This window comes from Ixodes scapularis, unplaced genomic scaffold, assembly GCF_016920785.2.
Source record: "Ixodes scapularis isolate PalLabHiFi unplaced genomic scaffold, ASM1692078v2 PGA_scaffold4__175_contigs__length_147842914, whole genome shotgun sequence".
NCBI classification, from domain to species: Eukaryota; Metazoa; Arthropoda; class Arachnida; order Ixodida; family Ixodidae; genus Ixodes; species Ixodes scapularis.
In genome coordinates this window covers 143,715,340-143,737,125 of record NW_024609879.1, presented here as the reverse complement: position 1 = coordinate 143,737,125, position 21,786 = coordinate 143,715,340, and the positions used below count along the sequence as shown (strand labels likewise).

General features: G+C 44.1%; 1 protein-coding gene across 3 annotated transcripts in view; it reads right to left on the bottom strand.

The window, feature by feature from the left end:
* LOC8030353 (diacylglycerol lipase-alpha) overlaps positions 1-16,720 on the bottom strand; it is a 115,462-nt gene extending 98,742 nt beyond the window's left edge. For 2 of the 3 annotated variants that reach the window (XM_040206728.3, XM_029966783.4), the window contains exon 1: positions 16,342-16,720. In XM_040206728.3, coding sequence (XP_040062662.2) covers positions 16,342-16,436 — 95 coding nt within the window. In that variant the 5' untranslated portion in view covers positions 16,437-16,720. The remainder of the gene's footprint in view (positions 1-16,341) is intronic. The other variant, XM_042293488.1, reaches the window with a different exon arrangement.
* Between the last annotated feature and the right edge of the window lie 5,066 nt (positions 16,721-21,786).

Genomic DNA, 21,786 nt, shown 5'->3' with positions numbered 1-21,786 from the left:
CTTTGCATTGTGAAGAGTGTTTCTTGCCCCATCGGGCTTGGCGCCGCAAGCCAAAACGGTCTTTCCGAAAGGTCAAGCGGCGCGTCGAGGTGCCTCCAAACAATCCGAGAAGAGCTCGCAACTCTTGGCGCGAGTGCCAACAAATTAACACCAGAGGAGTCCGTGTCGCGGTGAAACTGCCAAGCAACTACCGAGTCTCTGAAGAACCAAGATAAATAAATCCCTAGACGAAGGCACAAAGGAAGTTGTCTCAAGAGACGAAGTATACATTTTGTCACGTTCATTGATTACCCGATGGCCTCCCGAGACGTAGTCGATCAGTTACATTTCGTGTCTCATCTGCTTGTTTCACTGTTTGAAAAATAGCTTCTAAATAAAACGAATCACCGCGTAAGTATACAGTACCGTCACTTATTTTCGTACATCTTCAATAGTGGTCATAAGGACGCCCAGGCATAAAATACCAGTTTACATATTTTCTACTCCAGTGGTGAGCGTATGAACGTCAAAAAGATGTTGCAAATAAAATGGTGTAGTCGCTTCTATTTGCCGTAAGTGTTATCAGCTCGTCGTAACTTGATAGTAAACCCTAAAGCCAGTCTTGCATGGACTCCTAATGATAAAAGCTGCGATTCGAGTAATTACGTCGCCGTAACGCACGGCACGGGTGAGTGACACTCGTTCAATATTTCCCACCCCGTCAGTCCGTCGGCACAGAAAAGCCCAGCGCCCAGCCGACTGTAACTTCTTTCATTCGCTGGCCTACCTATACCTACAGTGACGTTTGTGTCCTTGGAACTTATCGCAGAGTGCATTTTATTTCGTATGCTGCGCTTTTTTTTCTTCTTCGCAGTTTGGCCAACATTAAAAAAACAAATATTATACGATTTTATCGTATAATATTTGTGCTATACGATAAACTTCTTCTGTGTTCCTGAGTCTCGGGTTTTATTACCACGATTTTATCGTATTTTCTCGTTGAAGCGTGTGTTGCCCTTCGTTGCTTTTCTTTCGTGTAAAAAAAGTGTATGCAGTACGCCTTCTCCTGTCATAGTTTGGATGGGACTGAGAGTAGTAATTTTAAATAAATTCAAGAATAGCTCAAATCCGTTCTCTTTTTTTTTTCGGTTCTTTCTGATTTACACGAAACCAGCTCGGGGCCGGGGGGGGGGGGGGGGGGGGTAATTTTCGGGGGTTTATCAGTATTTACCGAAAACTCGTAGCCCTACAGTAACAGTCACTGCACAGATTAGGTAACACGGGGGCGTGGCTTAGAACACTTTTTGGTCTGTGATTTTTTTTTTCTGCTTTTTTTTTTCAGCTTTTATTTTGCTCAATGGTGCAATTTCATTGGCTGAGGAGCCATAATGAGATGCTCAGGACAGGACACACCCTGCGCTTCTTAAGTTGTAGGCAACAAAAATCGTTTTCTTTTTTTTTTTTTTTTCTTTTTTGTATCTGGGCAGCGCTGTCAGTATGAAAAAGTGTGAAAAACTAACTAGGCAACGTACAATAACAAAAAATAATAATAATCATATTCTGAAGGTGGATTGCGAGTTTGAAAGTGTAACAAATAAAGTGGGTTCCAAAATATAACTGATCTACTAAGGCTCACGATATTTAATGGGATTGTAATGGATACATTGTAGATGTATACTAAATAAACTCAAATATGATTTTATCAATTTACTTATATTTTTTTACATTTAGATTACATTGCAACTACAAAGTCTACATTTTTCTTTCTTTTTTTTTTTTTTTTTTTTTTTTTTTCAGAGCTGCGCTTATGCTTTGAGCTTGAATGGACCTACAGCCAATCGCTGATCTTATTTCGTGATTTTTTTTCTCAATAAGTATCAAACGTTAGAAGATGCTAATTCCATTTCCCCAGCCGTAAAAAAAAAAACAAAAAAAAAACGTTCTTTTAGGTTGTTTTTTTAAAACGGAAGTTTTATTTTTGTTTTATTTGTAAGCATGCAGGAATACAAGAGGTCTCAGCCGACCAAATTCGATACTCCGTAAAAAGTAGTCTCCTTATTTTTTTTTTTTTTGTAAAAAAGTACAAATGCAAGAAGCCACGAAAAAATAAAACAGTATTTTAGTTTAACATTTCATGCTTTTCTACAGTAACAGGAGACACGGAGCGATAAAAAAACAAACGGACAAAACAACAAGTCTCAAACAGAGCTTTTTTGTTTGAGATGTGTTGTTTTGTCAGTCTTTTTTTATTGTTCCCTATCTTCGGTTAGTATGGGAGTTCTTCACCAGCTCGCCTGTGTTTTTACCCTTTCTTCGATATTTTATGTATCTACCATTATTTTATAGCTAGTCTATTAAACTTCATGAGGCTTACTGTATACCGGACATGTACGTAACACGTTACAAGTAACGAGTTTTTTTCTGTCTATATACTATTTTTGGTAACGAGTGTAGTACTTGGTTACTTTTGAGGCGAAGTAACAAGTAACGGTATCTCGTTACTTTTAAGGAGTAGCGTGTACAACACCGCTCACGCGGCCTTGTTTTTATTCTAAACTGAGTATGCGCCTATAGCGAGAACGGTGGGTGGGCAACCCGAGAAACAACTAAACTGTAGGACAGTACAGCAACGTTCACCGCTGAACACATCAGTCGAACAGTTCGACTGACGTATCCAGCGATAAACGTTGCTATACTGAACTCTACAGATGGGAACGTCCTTCACCCAGCGAACAGAATCAGGTTCGTTGGTTGAACCTCCTAGAACCGGGTAGGGACCGAATGTAAACTCGGAGGTTGCCAACGCGGGAAGGCACAGAACCCATTACCCGCTGTCCTCAATGAAGGCGCATGGTTCCCGAAGATTCACCGGCTCTTGCTGAAGCACAACTCTGCCGTTCCTTCGAGCGCGTCAATAGAACGACTGTTCAGCGTCGCCTGAGATGTATTCTCAATAAAGCGGGGAAACATAATTGATGACAACTTCGAGAAGCAGCTACTGCTTAAGAAAGAAACAATAAATCATGAAAGAGTTGTGTATTTGGTCGTCAAAGTAACGCAAAAAGTAACTCGTTACTTTTGAGGCAACTCGCGCGCTCCTTTTGAGAATCGGTAACGAGCAACGGTATTTAGTTACATTTTTGGAGTATCGTGTACATTGTCTGCTGCATACTCAAGAAAATGTTAGAACCCACTTCATTAGTTGCACTTTCAAACCCTCACCCCACCTTAAACCCGAAACCCTCGCGAAAACAAGACGGGGAAACATCAGAATAAATAGGAAAAAAAACAGCAACAAAAAATCAAGGACGGGAGCGACCGAGAGTTGGGGACGCTTCCTAATTAAAAATCACGAGTGAAAATTCTCGCACGGTGGTGCTAATGGCGGCCCGCCTACGAGGAGCAAAAAAAGCAGTCCTGCATTTTCTGCTCCTCGTAAGCGTGCCGCCATTAGCTCTCAGGTTTTCTTTCACTTCCTCGAGCGAAAGGAAACCTGAGAGCTCGTTTAAAATGCACGAAAGAGAGGAGGGAGTTGGCCCATTCCGTTCCACCTTGGGACGACAGTACGGAGGAAGCTACGCGTGCTCGTTTCCACCAATCAGAGCTCGATATTTCGTCACGTGATTGCGCTCTCGCATGCCACCCAAGCGTAAAAAGCAGTGTTTGCAGGCGTTAAAAAAAAAAAAAGACAGACTATTGTTATTTGCAAATAAAATGAACGCACTACCATTATCGTTAGAGACTTCTGTAATACTTTTTATGCGTGACTTCAAACGTGTTGCTCTTTTTTGGAAGCGTTTGTATCTATCGGGAGAAGAGGCAAACTTTTGAAGGTATACGTGCAACGAGTGCAAGAATTCGTATGACTTAAGGCCTAGAAACACACACACAAAAAATTGAAACGTATTTTATTTTATTTTATTTTATTTTTTTTTTATTTTTTTTTTTGGGGGGGGGGGGGGGGGAGGAAGAAGCAACGAGTAAGGTAACCACGCTACCCGAAATAAGTAACGTGAGAAAAAAATAACGCGTTGCCGGTAACGGCGTCATTTGTAACGCGTTATCGCCAACACTGGAAGGGATTGGGGGGTCACGTGATGAAAGGGGCGGCTGTTTAATGGACCGGCAAGAGCGCAGTGTCTACCACACTGTCAGCTTCCGGCTGAAATGGAGTGTGCTTCCGAGCTCTATGGCGGCGGCTTTGAAAAAGCCGACAGAGTCGCCGCAAAAATAGAGAAAAAAAAAAAACAAAAAAAAAAAAAACGAGCTTCGTCGGTGACCTTGAATTCGGATCGAGCGCCGGGAACGCCGGAAAAATGCATACGTCGGTCTCTCTGAGTGGTACGGTCTGTACGTTTCTCAAGATGTCGTCTTTGATACAACGGCGCCCATGTTTACAACATCCGAGTTTTCCGGTCTGCCAAAACTAGAAAAAAAAAAGAAAAGGATGTTGGATGGGATTGTAACGGTGAAAAAGAGACAAGAGGAAAATAAAAAAAAAGGGGGGGGGGGGGGGGTGTCGTTATTTATTATATGTAAGATACCCTACTTAAAAAATATTAATAACACAAAAATGTAAAAAAGTTGAAAAAAAAAAGAAAAGGAAAGATGAAATAGTCGCCTCTTTCCTGTTGCAATCAGCGGACAAAGTATTGATTTGGCATCGTTCGCCCCAAGCCGTTCCGCATTTCGTTTCCTTTTGCACACCGTTTCGCATCTGGATGGGAGGTATTTAGAAATGCTTTCACGCCGGAAACGAATCCAGCCCAAACGCGTGCGACAAAGCAGGCAAATGCGCTCGTCGGTTTATACTCTTTTTTACCGTAGGGAACAAACTTTGCAACCGAATGTACTATACCCGTTCTCACCTCAAAAACCGCAGTAAGAAAAAGAAGAAAAAAAAAAAAGAATAAATGTAGAGAATTAAGACATATGTAGGTGAATTGTAGATTAGATATACGATATCTTTTCAAGACGTACACGTTCCAACCGCCGAAAGCGTCGCTTTTTTCTCCGACAACCGAATCTCGTGAGAACTACTTTCCGCAGCGTATGAACAGTGCGCAAAACTTGCTTTTTTCTTGAGGTGAAAACGGGTATAGTCTGGCAGAAAGCGCCCCCATTTGGGGCACCAATCTAAGACATAAAAATTAGATGTTCGTCGAGACCGGGCCATTTCAATGTACGATGAATTTTTTCTCTCGTTTGCTTTAAGGTATACACGAGGGAGCGCATTTTTTCTTTAAGGAATATCACATAAAATTAGCGGTTCCCGCCATGTTTCCGACGCCGTATTTCCTAAAATTATTTCGGCGATCAAACGGACACTGAGACACTCTGTATAATGACGAATTCCCCCTCCTATAGAGACGGCGTTATATTTCGCGAAATATTATCACAAACTCAACGCATCCAGAAACCAGGCACCACATTTGTCAAAATGGCCAGTATCGCTTGTAAGCGGCCGTACGCAGTGTGAGTAAGCAAAAAACGCAGTCTGAGTTGGGATCATTAAGCAATGCAAACGTGACGTTTTCCATCGCTTAATCTCGCAACTCAGACTGCGTTCTTTTAGGGGCGAAGCTCCTTGGGGTCTTGCCTTGCGTGCTCACATCGATTGCCATCCCATCTGTCTTCTTAAAAAAAGAAAAAAACAATGTTTGCGCAGTCGACAGGATTCGAACCTGTGCGGGGAGACCCCAATGGATTTCTAGTCCATCGCCTTAACGACTCGGTCACGACTGCGGAATGTCATGGATGAAACGTTGCATGTAGCCGCTCAACCTTTATACTGGAGAGGGGGTTGCGGTCAAATGCGTATATAATCCCGTTAAACTTTGCATGCATTGGCACAACGTTTATAGACGAGAGGGCGCTGCGGTCAAATACTCAAATGCGTATATAACTACGTTCCATACCACATATTCTCTTTCTGACATGGATGACAGCGAACGAAAAGCTCGGCATGCTGCGGCTCAGCGTCTACGCAGACAAGCACCACCAGAGCTTCGCCCCAATCAACATCATTCACCACGTGGAGATGCGGTCATTTTTTTTAGTCTAAACATATGTTTCGGCATCGTCATTCGCTGAGCTGCCTAAGTAAGTTGCAGTGCTTGGCTTTCCGAGCGTTGTGCGGGAAAGTAGACACACGGGCTTTTTTTAGAGTGTCGATCCGATTATGTGCCGCCAACCGGTTGACCGGACCAGAGTGAGAAACGAACGCTTACGCAGCTCTTGTATTCAATTCCTGCGTCGCATCGTGTTTATTCGTCTCGAAAATAAGGGCCTCGCAACATTCTCTTCGGAGCATCTTCAACTCCTTGCATCATCAGCAACCAGGAGGCCGCCATTCGTACGGCACTTTTGCCATTCCTCAGATGACGATGCAGCGATCAAAGTGGCCAGACTTGAATTTTGGAAAGGGTCTATATACAGAACCCCATTCATGTGTGCGTCCTCATTTTGTTCCGCCTGATCTTTCCGCTAACCCCTTTTAGTAAACGCACGTGCATGAACGCACACAAAAAACGAGAGTAATGGCGGATATTAGGCGAGCCCCCGCTTACAAGGGCAGGTCTGTAAACAAGCCAGCGGACCTACACGACGCTGCACTCCGCAGCCACCCAAATTGGATTTGTCCCCTCCTAATCTACTTCCGACCGTGACCTCCGTTTTCCCGCTATTACCAAGATGTTTTCTTCTTTCTTTTTACTGTTTGTTTGTATTTAGTCTCTTCAGAAACGTTTCTATCCACCACCCCCCCCCCCCCCCGCCCTTTTTTTTTTTACGGCCGTACGCACCGTCATGCATTACGAATGTGTCACTCTGTACGCACAAAAGGTTTTGTCGCGCATACTTTCTGCTCCGGTACATAGCGGGTCCGACTGGGCGTCGAATTTACACAAAAAAGTACCTTCTTCTGCGTCAGAAAAAAACACACACAAAAAAAAACACAAGTATTTGCTGAGTGCGCACGTTCTGTGAACGTGTGCAACCGCTCAAGCGTACCTTTTGCTCCAAGATCAACGCTCCCGACTTCAGACTCTAGCCTAGTCCTTTCTTCAGCAAAATCTATAGGGGAGTGGGAGGTGCTGAGAAAACCCATCACTGCAATCACATGTCCCTCAGTATTGTACACATTTCCGGGGGAAAAAGAAAAGTAATCGATTACAATTGCAATTCGTCATGCTTAAAAAAGTATTCAATTAGTTTGACGAAAATAATCCCTGGAGAAGAGGAACAAGGGGCACAAATACAAACATAAATCTCCAAACACAGCTAGGTGATTGTCCCTCTTGTTCCCCTTCTCCATGGATTATTTTCGTCATTCTTGTCCAGCACGCTCGCACCTTTGCATTTCATTGCATTATAATCAATTACTTTATTTACTCGACATAAAAAAAGTAAGTTGCCGTTACCTGAAGAAGTAAGCGTTAAGCCGGGGTGACACCGCTTGCACGTCATACAAAAACCAGTCTTGTATACAAATTCGAGCGCGAGTCAGCGCGCGATCTGTGCTTCGAATACCACATGGCAATGAGTTCGAGGAGAGAATTGGGGAAGCGGCATTGGAACCACGGATATTGCGGTAAGTCGCGTTGGCAGACTATATATTTTGAATGTTACATCAGCAGTAGGACCCCGGCTTTATTGAGCTCCGATTACTTCACATTTGCAAAATTACTATTTTCAACAAATACTTTCCATTATCGAATCGCTAAATCGTTCCTCCTGCCGGAGACTTATTCTTCGAGAATTGACTTCTTCAGAAGGAGACTTCCACCAACAAAGGGCACCCTTAGAAGGGGCCGGAGAGAAAACAATAGGAATGGTTACGAGCAATTTACTTCCAAAAGTAGTTAGATCACTCTCGTGGTTACTTCCTCAGAAACGTAATCATGTGATTACAAAATTACTCCGAGGGTAGTCGATTACAGTGAGCCATTTGATTACTCGTAATGAGTGCCCTATACAAGTCTCGATGTCCGTTATTAGGATCCTTAACGGACACACCCCACCAACAGCTTAAGGAAGGCGGGGCTTGGTTCGTTTTGAGCATCTCATTGCCGCAACGCAGCCAATCAGGGTGCGGCAGTAACCGCGGAGCCGCATGTAAAGAGACTTTGGTCAATGGGAGGAGCGGCCAGAGCCAGGGCATACACGACACGCGCAGAGCCTTTTATATAAAAGGCTCATGGACACGCAGATAGAAGCCGTGAAGCGCTCTCTTGGCCAACCAGAAGCCGAAAAGCGTCCCCTAGCGGTGGTAGCGAGAAACAATTGTAATAAGCGCGTGAGCGTTAAATGGAGTAACTCTTCGTGGTCGAAAATATAGTGCACGTGATCTCTCAATTATGATCGTGCAAACAAATAAAAAAAAGACGGAAGAATCGAATGTTACCTTCGAACTCTCTTTTGTTCGATCGGAGTCGGACCGCTCGGACGGCGTTTTCCCGGCCCTAGCGTCGCCTGGTGTATAGATCACGTCGATCGTTTTTTTGGAGTTTGATTTTGCGTGACCGTGATCGAAAAATCACGTGCACCACATTTTCAGTCACCGAGAGTTACTCTGACCCGCTTATTACTTTTCGTTTCTCGTGACCACCGCCCTGGAACAGGCCCAGCCCGCTTTCGACCAATGGCGCCCCTCTTCATTTGCCTTCCCAATGAATGGCCAAACTCTCATTATACACGGCACTGAGTAACCGATAAGAGCTCCGAAGAACTAACCTTGAAGCAGGGTCGCACTAAGCCACACCCTTCGTTTCTGAAGCTCTCGTCGTTCAAGGAACAGAAGTTGAGCTCCACGGTAATATATAATATGTTCGTAGTTTCTCTTTGACCCCTTCGATCGGGCGGCAGCTTGCGCCACCTAACGAGTGTTTTTGTTTTCTCTTTAGTATTAGCAGTTAATTGCCATCTTTACCTACCTTACAACACGTAAATGTTAAGTATTAGAGCCGCCTGGAGCTGCTAAAGCGTACCTTCCTATAGGCTGTGGCTAAAGTGACCTTTAACGAATCTTCCAATACATATACGCTTTGGAGCGGCCGTGCATGCATGGGCGCCGCCATAACCGACCTTCGATTTTTCTTTCCTCTTATAACGTTTACTTCACTCTATCGTGTTATGTTGCCATGTTAGATGTTCTTCTCACCCCAGCACTGGCCTTTGTGGAAGTTCGTCAGCGCCCGCTTCATTGGCGCGGCATCATGGGTAAAACGAGCGAAGGTCAGCAGTGGCGGCTAGAATCTGGCGCCTGTACAAAGCACCTTCTAAACAGTACGCTATTCCTTTTCATACCAAACCGTCTGCTTCTCAGAAAAGCTAAGGAATGCGCCACATTATTTACAGTCCTCTAGCTAAACCAATATTAAAGAATATTGTCCACATAAAAATAGAAAAAAAAAAAAAGCGCACAATGGGAAATAGTTGTCAAAGAAGACAGCGCGCCATCTTCACATATAAAGTTTAAACTCTTTTTTTTTTTTTAAGCCAAGTTGTTTAGTTTAAGAGGCAGTATGCAGCGCGGTCAATACTTAGAAACGCCAATAGTAAAAATGCCGACTCTTTCAAGATGGGTGTTTCGTAAATTCAATCCCCCGCCCCTCTTTTTTTTTTTTTTTATACGTTTGATGCAGCAAATTGTTTTTGCAAAAAGTTCGCTCTTCCGCATATAGAAGTTGTACGGGCACCCACATCAGCATTGTTTTGTTCGACAAACTAGAGCGTGCTGTTAAAGGAAAACAACAAAAACTTTCCATGATTTGTCTCGTCCTCGTTCTTTCCGCAGTTCATATTGCTTTCCTTTATCCCGCTTACTTTTTTTTTTTTTTTTCTAAACCGTTTTACATTTTGACGATGAGTTTTCATTTTGTGTAATCTTCTCCGAATGCCATAACTACTCAAATATATTCTTTGATTCACACCTGCAGGACGACACTAAAACCGAAATACTCGAAAGCAAAAATACGAATCTTCAAACGGATGCCACATCGTGATTTATAGAGCTTTTTCGCTTACTGTCGTCCCCAGCCACCTGCTAAGCATATCCGGTATGGGCGACCAAAAAAAAAAAGTTATAAAACATTTTATCCTGGAAATAATCAAATAAACAAAAAAAAAAAAAAAATAGAGGGGAGACAAAACGAGAATGTGTGACGGTTATGCCTTTATATCCTAAATGTATTCCATATGCGTAGCGACGGTAAACACTTTGTTTTCGCCTATACTGGAACCGACGATCTGTCAAGATGGCGGCGCCCTTGGGAAATGTCTATAGATTTATCTCTTAGTTAGTTTATTTGTTTATTTATTTTTGATACGACTACGAGATATTTGTTTTTCTATTTTTTTTTTAAGTTTGTTTAATCTATGAGTTATCTTGTTTTTTTCATCTCTTTTGACTTTCATCAACTTTCACGCGACGCTAAACCGATCTATTGGCGGCGTGCGCGAACTACAGGGAGCGCCTCTCTAGCTATCATCATCATCATCGTTTGTGACGTCACCGGTAGGACAGACTCGGATAGACTGCGCAGATCTTAGATGCTTCGGCTTGCCAGCTCGCTTCATGCGCTGTCTGCAGGGTCACGCCCGGCAAAGGCGGTTTCGCGCGTTGTGTTTATCTAACAAAGTGATATATGTAGTAGGACATGTTTAACAAAGCATGAAAACGCGGCCCGCGTAGTCGTGCTAACAAACACGTTTGGCGCTGAGCTGTCGAGACGCTCGGATGGTGTTGTGCTGTTCTGTACCCCAGTAGAAAAAGCTGGATGATGAAAACGGAATATCCTGCTCTTTACCCGACTACAACATCTACCACGGCGAATACGATGTGTTTTTTATTATAATTCGAACAAAATAAAACTATAAAAAAGATGTCTCATGAAACAGAAAACGGGAGAGTGAAATTCGGGAGCCTCTCGCGTGTGTAGGAAGCACTTAAAGCGACTCGCTGTATCGTGTTGCTTCCAAAATGTTCTGTGAGTGCTGTTCTCTTTTAGTTCCAAGTTGATACCTTTTTTTTTTTTTAATTTTGTACAGCCGTAAACAAACATTTCCTTCAAATAACTGGCAGGGAGAAGCGGTGGTTGGGTTCCGGATTCGATTTAATTAAATCAATGCTTGTTCACCCGGCCGACGCGAAATGTGCTAGACCCCTCGCGATCGAAGTCTTAAATCTAGTAAGTCGGTGACACTTCAGCGTCCCAAAATTTGAGGTATACACCTGCTATAAATTATACTGTTTGTATGTTTAATTTGCGGACCCAAAATGCGAATAATGCGCGATGCGTTTCTCAGCGAGCGATGTTAAGTTTGTAAATAATTCTCAGCAAAAATTGGAGAAAACAAATTAAAACAAGACTTTAACGAGCGTTTTGGGACAGATGTAACAGTAAGAAAGCACAAAACAAACAGAGGGACAAAAACAGACATGTACAAGCTTTCATAGCTTGTACATGTCTGTTTTTGTCCCTCTGTTTGTTTTGTGCTTTCTTACTGTTACAAATTAAAACAAAGGCCTAAATTTGCCGGGCCATGTCGGACAATTTAAGAATTTATAAAATGCCTGTTTTTTTTTCTTTCGAGAAGAAGTCGCAATGTGACAAACTTCTTTGCCACGTATTCGATGCGGGTTCGTCGGCAGCTGTCGAGTCACACTTGGATAGAAGCGTCGGTATGGGCAAGCTCAATGTATAGCTAGAACAAGTGTGCGGCGCTTTGCAACCCAACTGTGCGTGTGCGTGCACAGCGAAAGCACGCCATTTACTCCGGTGAATGCAAAACCTTTTTTTCTACAGCAGCCTCCGAAGAAACAAGAATCAGAGAGGCTGTGAATAGTCCTGACGCACGCCGTACAAGCTGTAGTGTGAAGCTCCAGGCTTGTTTTCGAGCATTTGAAAGTTTTTCTAATACAAAAAAAAAACTACTTCGAGGCGTTGTTATTCATTAGAAAGAACAGTCACGAAAACGTCATACACGTTTCATGAATAAATAAACCCCTTTTAATCGGCATAGATGCGAACTAACATAGCCACTCCGTGCTTTCGCATATAGCGCGTCGTCTGCTCCCATCCTACTAGCTACGTCACACGAGGGCCCCCGCGAGGTGGCGCAACCAAAACATGTCGTTTCGCAAGGGTTCCGCCATCTTGAAATGTCGCCACTATATACCAGTATGCGCGAAAGCATTGTTTTGCCGTCGCCACGCTAATAGAAAGCACATAGGATATAATCGTATACCCGTCACTCAATATCATTTTGCCTACACCTTATTTCTTTTTTTACTATTCCCAGGTAGAAACGTTTAATTAATTTCTCGTCGCCCATACCGGATAGGCCTATTAGGTGGCAGTGGCCGAGAGTACACCGCTTAAAAAAGGGTAGTGAAAAAAACCAAAAAAACCAAGAGGTTCGACTTTTTGTGGAACATCACTAATTTTCCCCCTCCACGTGTTGCATCATGATATGAGGACCTCGGATTAGCTTTATGCTATTTTATCGAGACTCGTGTGCTACACATTTCCAACGTCAAAAGCATTGTTTCTTCCTTCGACAAGCACTGAATCCTTGTAACAACTACTTGGCGCTACGCACGAAAAATGCGGAAAAACTTCCTTTTTTTTTTCCCCCTTGATGTGACAAGTATTATACAGCAGCGACCACGAATTTGTAGCGCGTCCGCCAAATCCAAAGGCTCCTCTGAGCAGCAGCTGGCTCCTCCGACGCAGCCAGACGCCAAGAGCCAACGCGCGAGCCACATCTGCGATACAGAAGCGATGTCCGCGCCATGGCACGCGGGGCGATGAGTGACCGAGTGACGCCGACAAAGGGAAAGCAACCTCGTTCTCGCCTCTCGTCCACATCGAATCTTTCTCGAAAACAAAACAAAAAAAATAAGAATAATCACTGATACAGTTTGTTTTTTTGTTTTTTTTCTGCGCGCGATTAATAACGGGAAGGCCTTGTCGTTCTCGGTAAAGTAGGCGTATATAGGTTGGAGTCGGCGCGGGACCGAAGTGTCGCCAGGTGCTCGGGTGGATGTTGCAAAGATCAGGGCCACTCGATCCCCGAGTCCTAATCGAGGTGCAATGGTCAACGACAGGCTGAGAAAGGCAGGGCGTTTCTTTGGAACGCCCGCGGCCTCCAGCCCTTCCAGACGCTGCCGATGCTACGAGCCGGAGGGATCAATCAGACAGCGCCCAAATCGCACCACCATGCTGTTCGTCATGTATGTCTACGCGTGTCCTATCATCGCTGAACCAAACAGGAAAGGCCCGCTGACTTGCGAAACGTGAAGGCGTTGCTAGATTTCGTTGGCTGGCACTCTTGAACACTTGTCAAATGAGGATTCAGTACCTCATATGGTGTTTTCTTTTGCTCGTTTCCTAGCTATCATTGCAAACACTGTCAAAAACAAATTCGAATACACGGAATAATAAAAAGAAATCTACGCAGCGTTTTAAAGCGAGGTTAAAAAAGGAAAAAGTTTATAAATGTCTTTTTTCAATGTCCTTCTCTTCAAAGTCAAATTTTCTTCACTTTGTGTGCGGACGAACGTAGCAAAACTGAGTGCGAGGTCCTCATATCCGTGCCAGCTTCGTTCATAAACAGATAAGAGCGTACGTACATAAAAAAGAAGAAAAAAAAAAGAATGTCAGAAAAAAAAAAAAGGAAAGACGAGACAATAAATCGATATCTACAGAGAGTTCCCTACCGAACTTCAAGCACGCGAATGATAAAAGTTGACCAGTCTAACCACTTATGCCCTTTTAGATATTTCCTTTTCTCCGGCTCCACAAACCAAGGCAGATGACAAGACATCGACGCAGTTACCGTAGGAGTTCCTTTAATGGCTTTAATGTAATCGCCAAAGTTTAGCGTCGGCAGGTTCCTTAAACGTTAACGAAACTATCAGATCCCACAGTTAATTTATTCAAACTCCATTAAGTACATACAAAGAACACCCCCCCCCCCCCCCCCCCCCACACACACACACACACAAGGATATTGATCAGAGTATTAGTTTTTCGGTCGTGGTTACCGTGAAATTGACGTGGGGTTTGCTCTTTTGATTGCAAAAAAGAAAGAATGCCTAGATTCCCGCGAAGTCCCTGTTGAGTTTTGAAATTAAATGAGGTTCCAATGGAAGAAGTGTAGCGGGAAAACTTGCCCGCTAGATTTAGCGGGAAAAGGACGTGTGCTCAGACCGTGACTAAGATCTGTCACTGATAATAAATCTCTATTCTTAATTAAAAAGACAAATTCGTTAACAAAAAACAAATTTAAGATCTTTTAACGTTAGCTGCAAATTGTTTTACTGTGGAGAAGGATTCCATGATTTTATACTAATTATTAAAAATACAACAAAATGTATGATGAACATGAAGGTAAACGTGAGATAGGTAAAGGAAACTCCAAAGGAAGCCAGAAAAGGTACAGGCAACGTTTCAAACTCAGCTACCAAGTTTCTTTCGTAGACGCCGTCACTGCGATCACCAAAAGCAGCGAAACACAACACACACACATACGCACAATGACACAGACAGAAAAAAAAAAAACTATATTCCTAACGAGCGTGTTGGTAAGATGTACTAGATAACAGAAAGCGTTTCGTCCTCTCTGTTTTATACTTTCTGTTATCTAGAACAAAAAACTGTGTGCGTGTGCGTGTCTGTGTTTAGCCATCTTGTTTTATTGTGACCGCTTGTCGTGGAGTTTGGTTCCCGCTGATGCGTTAGTATGTGTGAATTACGACGAAGTGCGTCTATTAATTAGACACCTGAAAGTGGCGGCGCAACGGTAAGATATAGGCACTTTATTGGAGCCTGGTCGAAAAAATATTGCCATATTTAGGCAAATAAAACGCACAAAGGGAATCGAACGAAGATGGTACCGAAACGTCGTTGCTGGATTAGTCATCTACCAAGTTCTGGGAACAATATACGTAAATAAAACAACAGTGATCTTGCTCTGCAACAAAGTTCTTGAGATTGGAAACAGTTGAGAAATATTACGTGAATCAGATTTCTCAGGAAAAAAAAAGAACAATCTTTTGTTAATATTTTGTTTATTTTTGTACATTTTGAATATGTGATGCATTGCTCCCCTACCCCTACCCCTTTTATGGAGTGCCCTAACCGGGCCTTCAAGGGTGGAAATTAATGAAATAAGTAAAAACAACAAAAAAGTATGAAGATGATAATTATTATAGACTTGATAATCTACATTGAATTAATACGAAAGAAACACACAAGAGGACGAAACAGACGACACAGCTTTCGCATAATTATAATGCAATTAAATGCAAATGCAAAATTAAATGCTCTACTGACGTTTAACCCCTGGTTAGCTCAGTTGGTACAGCGCACCACCTGTAATGGAGAGGTGCCGGGTTCGATACCCGAACCAGGCGGATTTTTTCGGTAGCGCACCAGTCACCTAGCTGTGTTTGGAGATTTGTGTTTATTTATTTATTTATTTATTTATACAGTACCTACATCGCCCAGAGGGCATTACAGTAGGGGGGTTAAAATACATAAAAGATGGTTGCATCACACTTGTTAAACGCAAGTAAAACATAGTGCTTGAAAGCACCAATACACTTTGTCCCTCTTGTTCCCCTTCTCCAGGGATTATTTTCGTCGTTATGAAGATGAAACGGACTAAGCGATCCAGATCTCTCATAGGCTTTTATTTTCGCCTTTCCAAAGGTTCCAGCTTTTCTATTGTCTCAACTCTACGTGTCATTATACCAATCACCAGAAACCATCAAATAATACCGGTATCGTAGATAAACGAAAGGTATATATCGAAGTTACATCGTACCAGGCATGGACACTTTTCGCAAATAATCTACAAATTGTGTAATGATTTTTACAAAATAATCCTTACACAATTTGACGTGCAGCTACTATTTGCGCATATGAAGATATTTATGAATTTATTTACGATCGAGATATCGAATCACCAGTCGGTTCAAGTTGTATCTTCCTTGTCAAACAAAACAACGATGAGCGAAAAAAAAAAAAAAAGAAGAAAAATACAGCTTCATTGTTGCCGTCGTCAGTAATTATGAAAAGAAAAAGGTAGTACTCGTGCAAGAGATGTGCGCGGAAAGATCTCTCGGAGCAAGCGAAAGCTACCCCAGTTCACTCCGGAGCCGCTACCATGGCAACAACATCACAATTTCTATCGCAGGAGGAACCCCAGCCTGTCGATCTGCTAACAAAAAAAGGAAGGGGAAAAAAAAGGAAAAGAGAAAACGGGACATCGGGAACACAAAAAATATCGGCTGTTCTCACCGTAAAAGCCACGAATAAAATAAATAAAGAGGAATGACGCGCGGAGGCTCACCATATCGTGTGTAGGACGAGCAGGAATATTCCGGGCACGACGAAGTCGTCGGATCCGACCGACCAACGCCGCTTGAACACCACAACCCCCGGCATGTTGACGGAGAGCGGCGCTAGGCGACATCGCGTTGGTTCGGCGAGGCACGTTCAAATCCTTCGTCGTTCCACATCGTCGCTGCGTCGCCCACGTCCGATGCCACGGGTCTCAAGTGCATGTTTGTTTTATCGCGCCGCGACTCTGCCGTGCGATTCAGCGCAAAGCCATGCTGGCTTCGGAGCTCACGCGCGTAGTGGCATAGCTGCCCCGCTCGCAACCACTTTGCTTCGCCCCAGCTTGCTTGCGTGACAGCTCGTTCGGCGGGCTTGCGGAGGGAGTTGCGGTTGCGGAGCGATAGGTGGCGCCTCAAACGCCGAGTCCTTTTTGTCGCGAGAGGAGGGTGAGGCGAACGAAGCTGTGTTGTATCACGTGACTTTTGTCGCCATGTTTGTTCGGAGGGAGGTAGTCGTAGAGGGTTTGCGCCAGTTCGCGCTGCGTTTTTTGGTACGGAGTGTTGAGATCGAAAGTACAGTTTTGGGGAAATTTAGAGGTCATGCTACGTTTTCTTATGTGCTTCGCTCACGCTTAGTGGCAGCAGGTACGAGTATATTTGTTTTCTTTGGCAGTTCACCGCAAAATAATAGGTCTTCTGAACAGTTGACAATATTAAAGAATGAATCAGTTACCTTTCTTCAATTATTCAATGATTTAATCGGTGAACTACGTGGCGGCTGGTAATATTCCAAAAGTATTAAAATATTATAATTTTATCATTTTTCATTTGGGAAATACGACCGCTGGGAACGTCAGTTCGCCACCCTAAACTTTCGTGCAGTTTCCGCCGTACACATTTTACACGTGATACGTCTGTTGTGACTGGCGGTTTTGTCGACGCGTGACGAAATGACCGAGAATTCAGGTGGCTACTTTCTTTGAGGAGTGCATTCGAGAGTTTATGCCGACTTCACGATAATTGCCTTTATCTGTGCGGTGGATATTTGAACACGTAGCTACGGTTGCAACTAAATTCGGTGTATAATAATTTTTTTATCACTCTTTTATTTTGATGTCTACTTTATTGGGGGAAGAAAGAAAACAGCCCTCGTATACTTACTCGATTCTAGTCCACGATTTTCAGTTTCGCTGTCCGGTTCAGGTTAGAGCCTTTTAGTACGTTCGCAGCTATTGTGTCGTATTTTGCAGTAATATTAGAGAATGGCGTTTTCTGTATTCAGATAATAAGACAAAAACCCACGAAAGTAATAAAATTATATTGTTTTCTTCTTTTTATTGGGCACATTCTCGTAAAATCATTGTTGGCAGAGAGCACTCCTCGGACACTCGATGGACATATCCCTAGGCGAAAGAGTAAGTCATTCGGAGGTCATATGATTAATTACACCAAGCCTTGAGTTGAAAGGTATTTGAGAAGAAAAGCAGCCGACGAAGCGGCGTACGCTTGATTAGGGATCGTTAAAATAAAGGACAGTCTCAGACAGGAGTTTTGTCTAGTTCTCTCATCTTTCGTTTATGTTTTTGCGTTCCTCAATATGGGATTGTTTTCAAACTATCCTTAATATATTGGACGATCGAAACACACACACAGAGAGAGAGAGAAGCCGGTCGTGTTAAGAGTAGCCGACTTATTCGAACCAGGGATCCTGGGTTCAATCCCCACCCCTTGTCCATTTTCATCCGGGTGATCATCCTACCGTCATGCGATCGTGCGTCCCTAATGCATGGTGTACATTGGAGGCCCAAGGCTGGCAGCGGTCCTTCACGTGCTAAATTCCTCACCTACTGCGGGGACACCGGGTGCTCACTGGAGCTGACAAACAACCCGCCGTCTAAGCGTGCACAGACACAATACGATTCACTTATGGAAATGAAGCCATATCAGTGGCGGATCCAAGAAGGGGGGGGGGGGGGGGGGGGGTGCGACGGGGGCGGCGCCCCCCCCCCCCCCCCCCCCCCCCCCCCCCAAACGAAGTCGACCTCCCTCCCTCCCCCCTTCTCGGAGGGCAATTTGACAATTTGACATGGGTGGACCCCCCTTGCACAAGAGAGAATGGGTGATTAGTATCATTAAAAATTTTACGCCCCCCCCCCCCCCCCCCCCACACCCAAAACGGAGTTCTGGATCCACTCCTGAGCCATATCCGTCGCCGTGCGGTTCCAACTTCTCTCTCAGTCGTCTTCACAATAGTAATGCAGATAATGATGAGCCCAGGAAAAAAAAAAAAAAGTTACTTGGGCTGTTTAGTCGGAGAACAAGACATGGAAATAAAAGTGCGGCAGAATATATGACACCCGCAGCTCTTATTGGACCTTTTTCGTGCCACGAACGCCGTCTGGGGGGTTGTCTGCGAACTAAAAACGAAGGACCACGGCCTCCCCAAGGTTCTTGGAACTTCGGAGGCCATGAAAGGGCAACCGACCATGCCTCCGCCCGTCAGAACACGTTTGCATCGTGCCGTTGTGTCGGTTTGCATCGCTTTTTATGCCCAATATTACCCATTCTCAAGGAGGAGGAGGAATAAACGTTCGATAAATGGCGCTTCAGGCGCTGATGGTTGGGCGCCCGCCCGTAGGGGGGCTTCCTCCCTCTAGTCCGGAAAGCCCTGGTCCGCGCTGGCTGCCCGGGCCCTCTCCATCAGGCTACGCTGGGCTGAGAGCTCGGAACTGGCCAGCTGTCCCACCTACTGCTCGTAGGTTGCGTGGGGGTTGGAGGCAAAGGATGGGGCTTGCTGACACTCTCAGACCATGTGGTACAGGGTGCCAGGCTGGGATGGGCAAAATACGTGCAAATATGTGTCGAAATACAAATACAAAATACTTCGTCAAAAATGTATTTAAATACAAATCTAATTACATTTCCTAAAAAGCATTTAAGTACAAGATACATATACAACCAAATGTATTTGGTCTCCTCCAAATACTTTTCCAAATACATTCCTCAAAATTTGCGTCAGCGACTTCAGGGCACCTGCAACGGGTTTCTGGCTATCTCATTTTAATTTTGCATCGCACACTCGGGAGTTAGTGTGCGGGGCTCTAGTAACGTAATAGAAATATAATCACAAAAAAAAAATGTAATCAGGTTGGACGTAATAGGTGAAAAAAGTACAGATCTTCAAGCAGCTTTTTTTGTCGATTACCTTTCGGTATAGACCAACAAAGAACCGAGACGACCAAGAAGCGCAGCGCTAGCTAGAGAATTTTTTTATTGTTGCAACTCGCACCAGTTACGAAACTCTGGAACACCCGCGCATTTAAAATGTTCCAGGCAAAAATATGGAGGGAAATCAGACTGGAAAGCATCACAAGTTGTCACAGGCACTTATTTACCCAGTTTGGCTGTGAACGTCGATTTCGTCACTATTCTTGCCCTAAACTAGCACCGTAATCACAAAGTAACTAAACACTCCTGCTTGATTGAGAGACACTGCATTCAGTGCAGAACGTAGTTTTCTTCCTGCTCTGGACAGTGACAATAAATTTGAGGGATGTATTTTCGCCCACACAAATGTATTTAATTACAATTGTATTTCAAATAACCCCCTTTCAGTATGTAAATACACACGTCAAATACATTACCCAACTTGTAATTAAATACAAATGCAAAATACACAAAGTATTTAAAATACTACCCAGCCCTGGTGCCAGGCTAGGAGCAGCAGTTGCAGGTAGCAGGATAGAGGCGTGCAGTAGAAGGCGTGGTGCAGTAGAGTGCCGTGGGAATACGAGTTAGTTTCTAGCCGAAGAAAAGCGGTCGTTTCGGCTCTGGATAGGTGTGGGTGCGGTGGCGGGAACTGTCGCCGTTCGTGGCGGTAATGAGCAAGGAATGTCCGCGTATTTTTGAAGAGGAGTGGGTTTGAAAGTGCATGGAGTTTGCGTGTCGTTGCCCTCTTGAGAAACAGCCCGGTGTTTATGAGCGCGGACAGCTGAATTCTCATTCTCAAAATAAAAAAAAATAATAATAATAAAAAAAAAAAAATTGGCAACGTTTGCATCAGCAGCTTGTCCGTCTGACAGCTTCGTGTCATTGGTCGGCATATCTAATTAATTTTATTTACTCCCACGTTACAAATTGGGGTGGCGGAGGCAGGGAAAAAAATTCTGCGGAAGTGCAGCTTAACCAAACCCTTACTTAGCCCACCTCTCTTTAATCACAGATCGGGCCGACAGAAAGAATGGAAACTTATAATACAGAAACAAAAATTATTGATATATAGATATAACATACTTATCGGAAAGAGGAGAATATTCTGCGGGGGGATCGGTGGCCGAGTGGGCTGAAGCGCACACCCAGCTCGACGCGCGTGGAGCGAAAGCTCGCGCTGCAGAACCCAGGGATCCTGGGTTCGAGCCCCACCCCTGCCCGTTTCGATCTGGATGAGCATCGTACCGGCGTGCGGTCGTGTATCACTACTGCGTGGTGCACGCTAAAGACCCCAGGCTAGCGGTTGTACTGCACTGGCAAAATTGCTCATCTACAGTGTAAACCAGTGTCGCCCCTACTGGCAGACCAACCTTACGCTGTATAAATCCCTCAAACGTCCAATTTGACTTTGACTTTGAGAATATTCTGCGTATTGTTTTCTTACTTAACGTGGCAATAGATTTTTTTTTTCTTCAGAATTTAGTACCGCATGGAAGCGTGTGTAGAACCATCTGAAGAACGGTTCTCCAAAAACCAAAATTATTATTAATATTCATTCGAGGACGCGCCATTATCGAAGATCTGGCGCTGCACACTCCACATTATTAAAGACGCTGGTGCGCTATAATACTGATATAGAATCCAGTACGTAGCACGGGTGACATAAAATACCTTTTTAGAGCGCAGCTCCTAGGCGCCCGTTTCCGGCTTGAGCGGCGTCGGCGTCGGAGTCGGCGTAACTGCACGGTGCATGCAGCGCGCCGGCAACTCGCGGTTACGCCGCTTGCATGCAACGCGTTGCATGCAAGCTGTACATGCGCAATGGGTAGTTTCCCATAATGACGTCACGAGGGTTACTTTTAGGAGGGTTACGAGGGTTAGCCTCACGAGGGTCACGAGGGTTGCGAGGGTTAATTACCCTCAAAAGGGTTACCCTCATGAGGGTCACGAGGGTTATGAGAGTTACCCTCACTTAACCCCCCAAAAGGTCACGCGACCCCCTCTCCCCCCTCGCCTTGAGGTCACGTCACCTCACGGAGTCACCTATCCCTCAGTACCCTTCCATCCTTCTCATCAAGGGCTGCGCTCTAATCCGGCGTTACTGGGAGTTGTAAACGGCTTTCATTTTTTTTTCTAACGAAATAAATATTTCACATTGTTGTTGAATATTCGATAAAAAAATTTTCTCACTGCTGTATTTCGTGTTATGTATTAGCGTTCTATAATTTCTAGTGCATGTTTTTCAC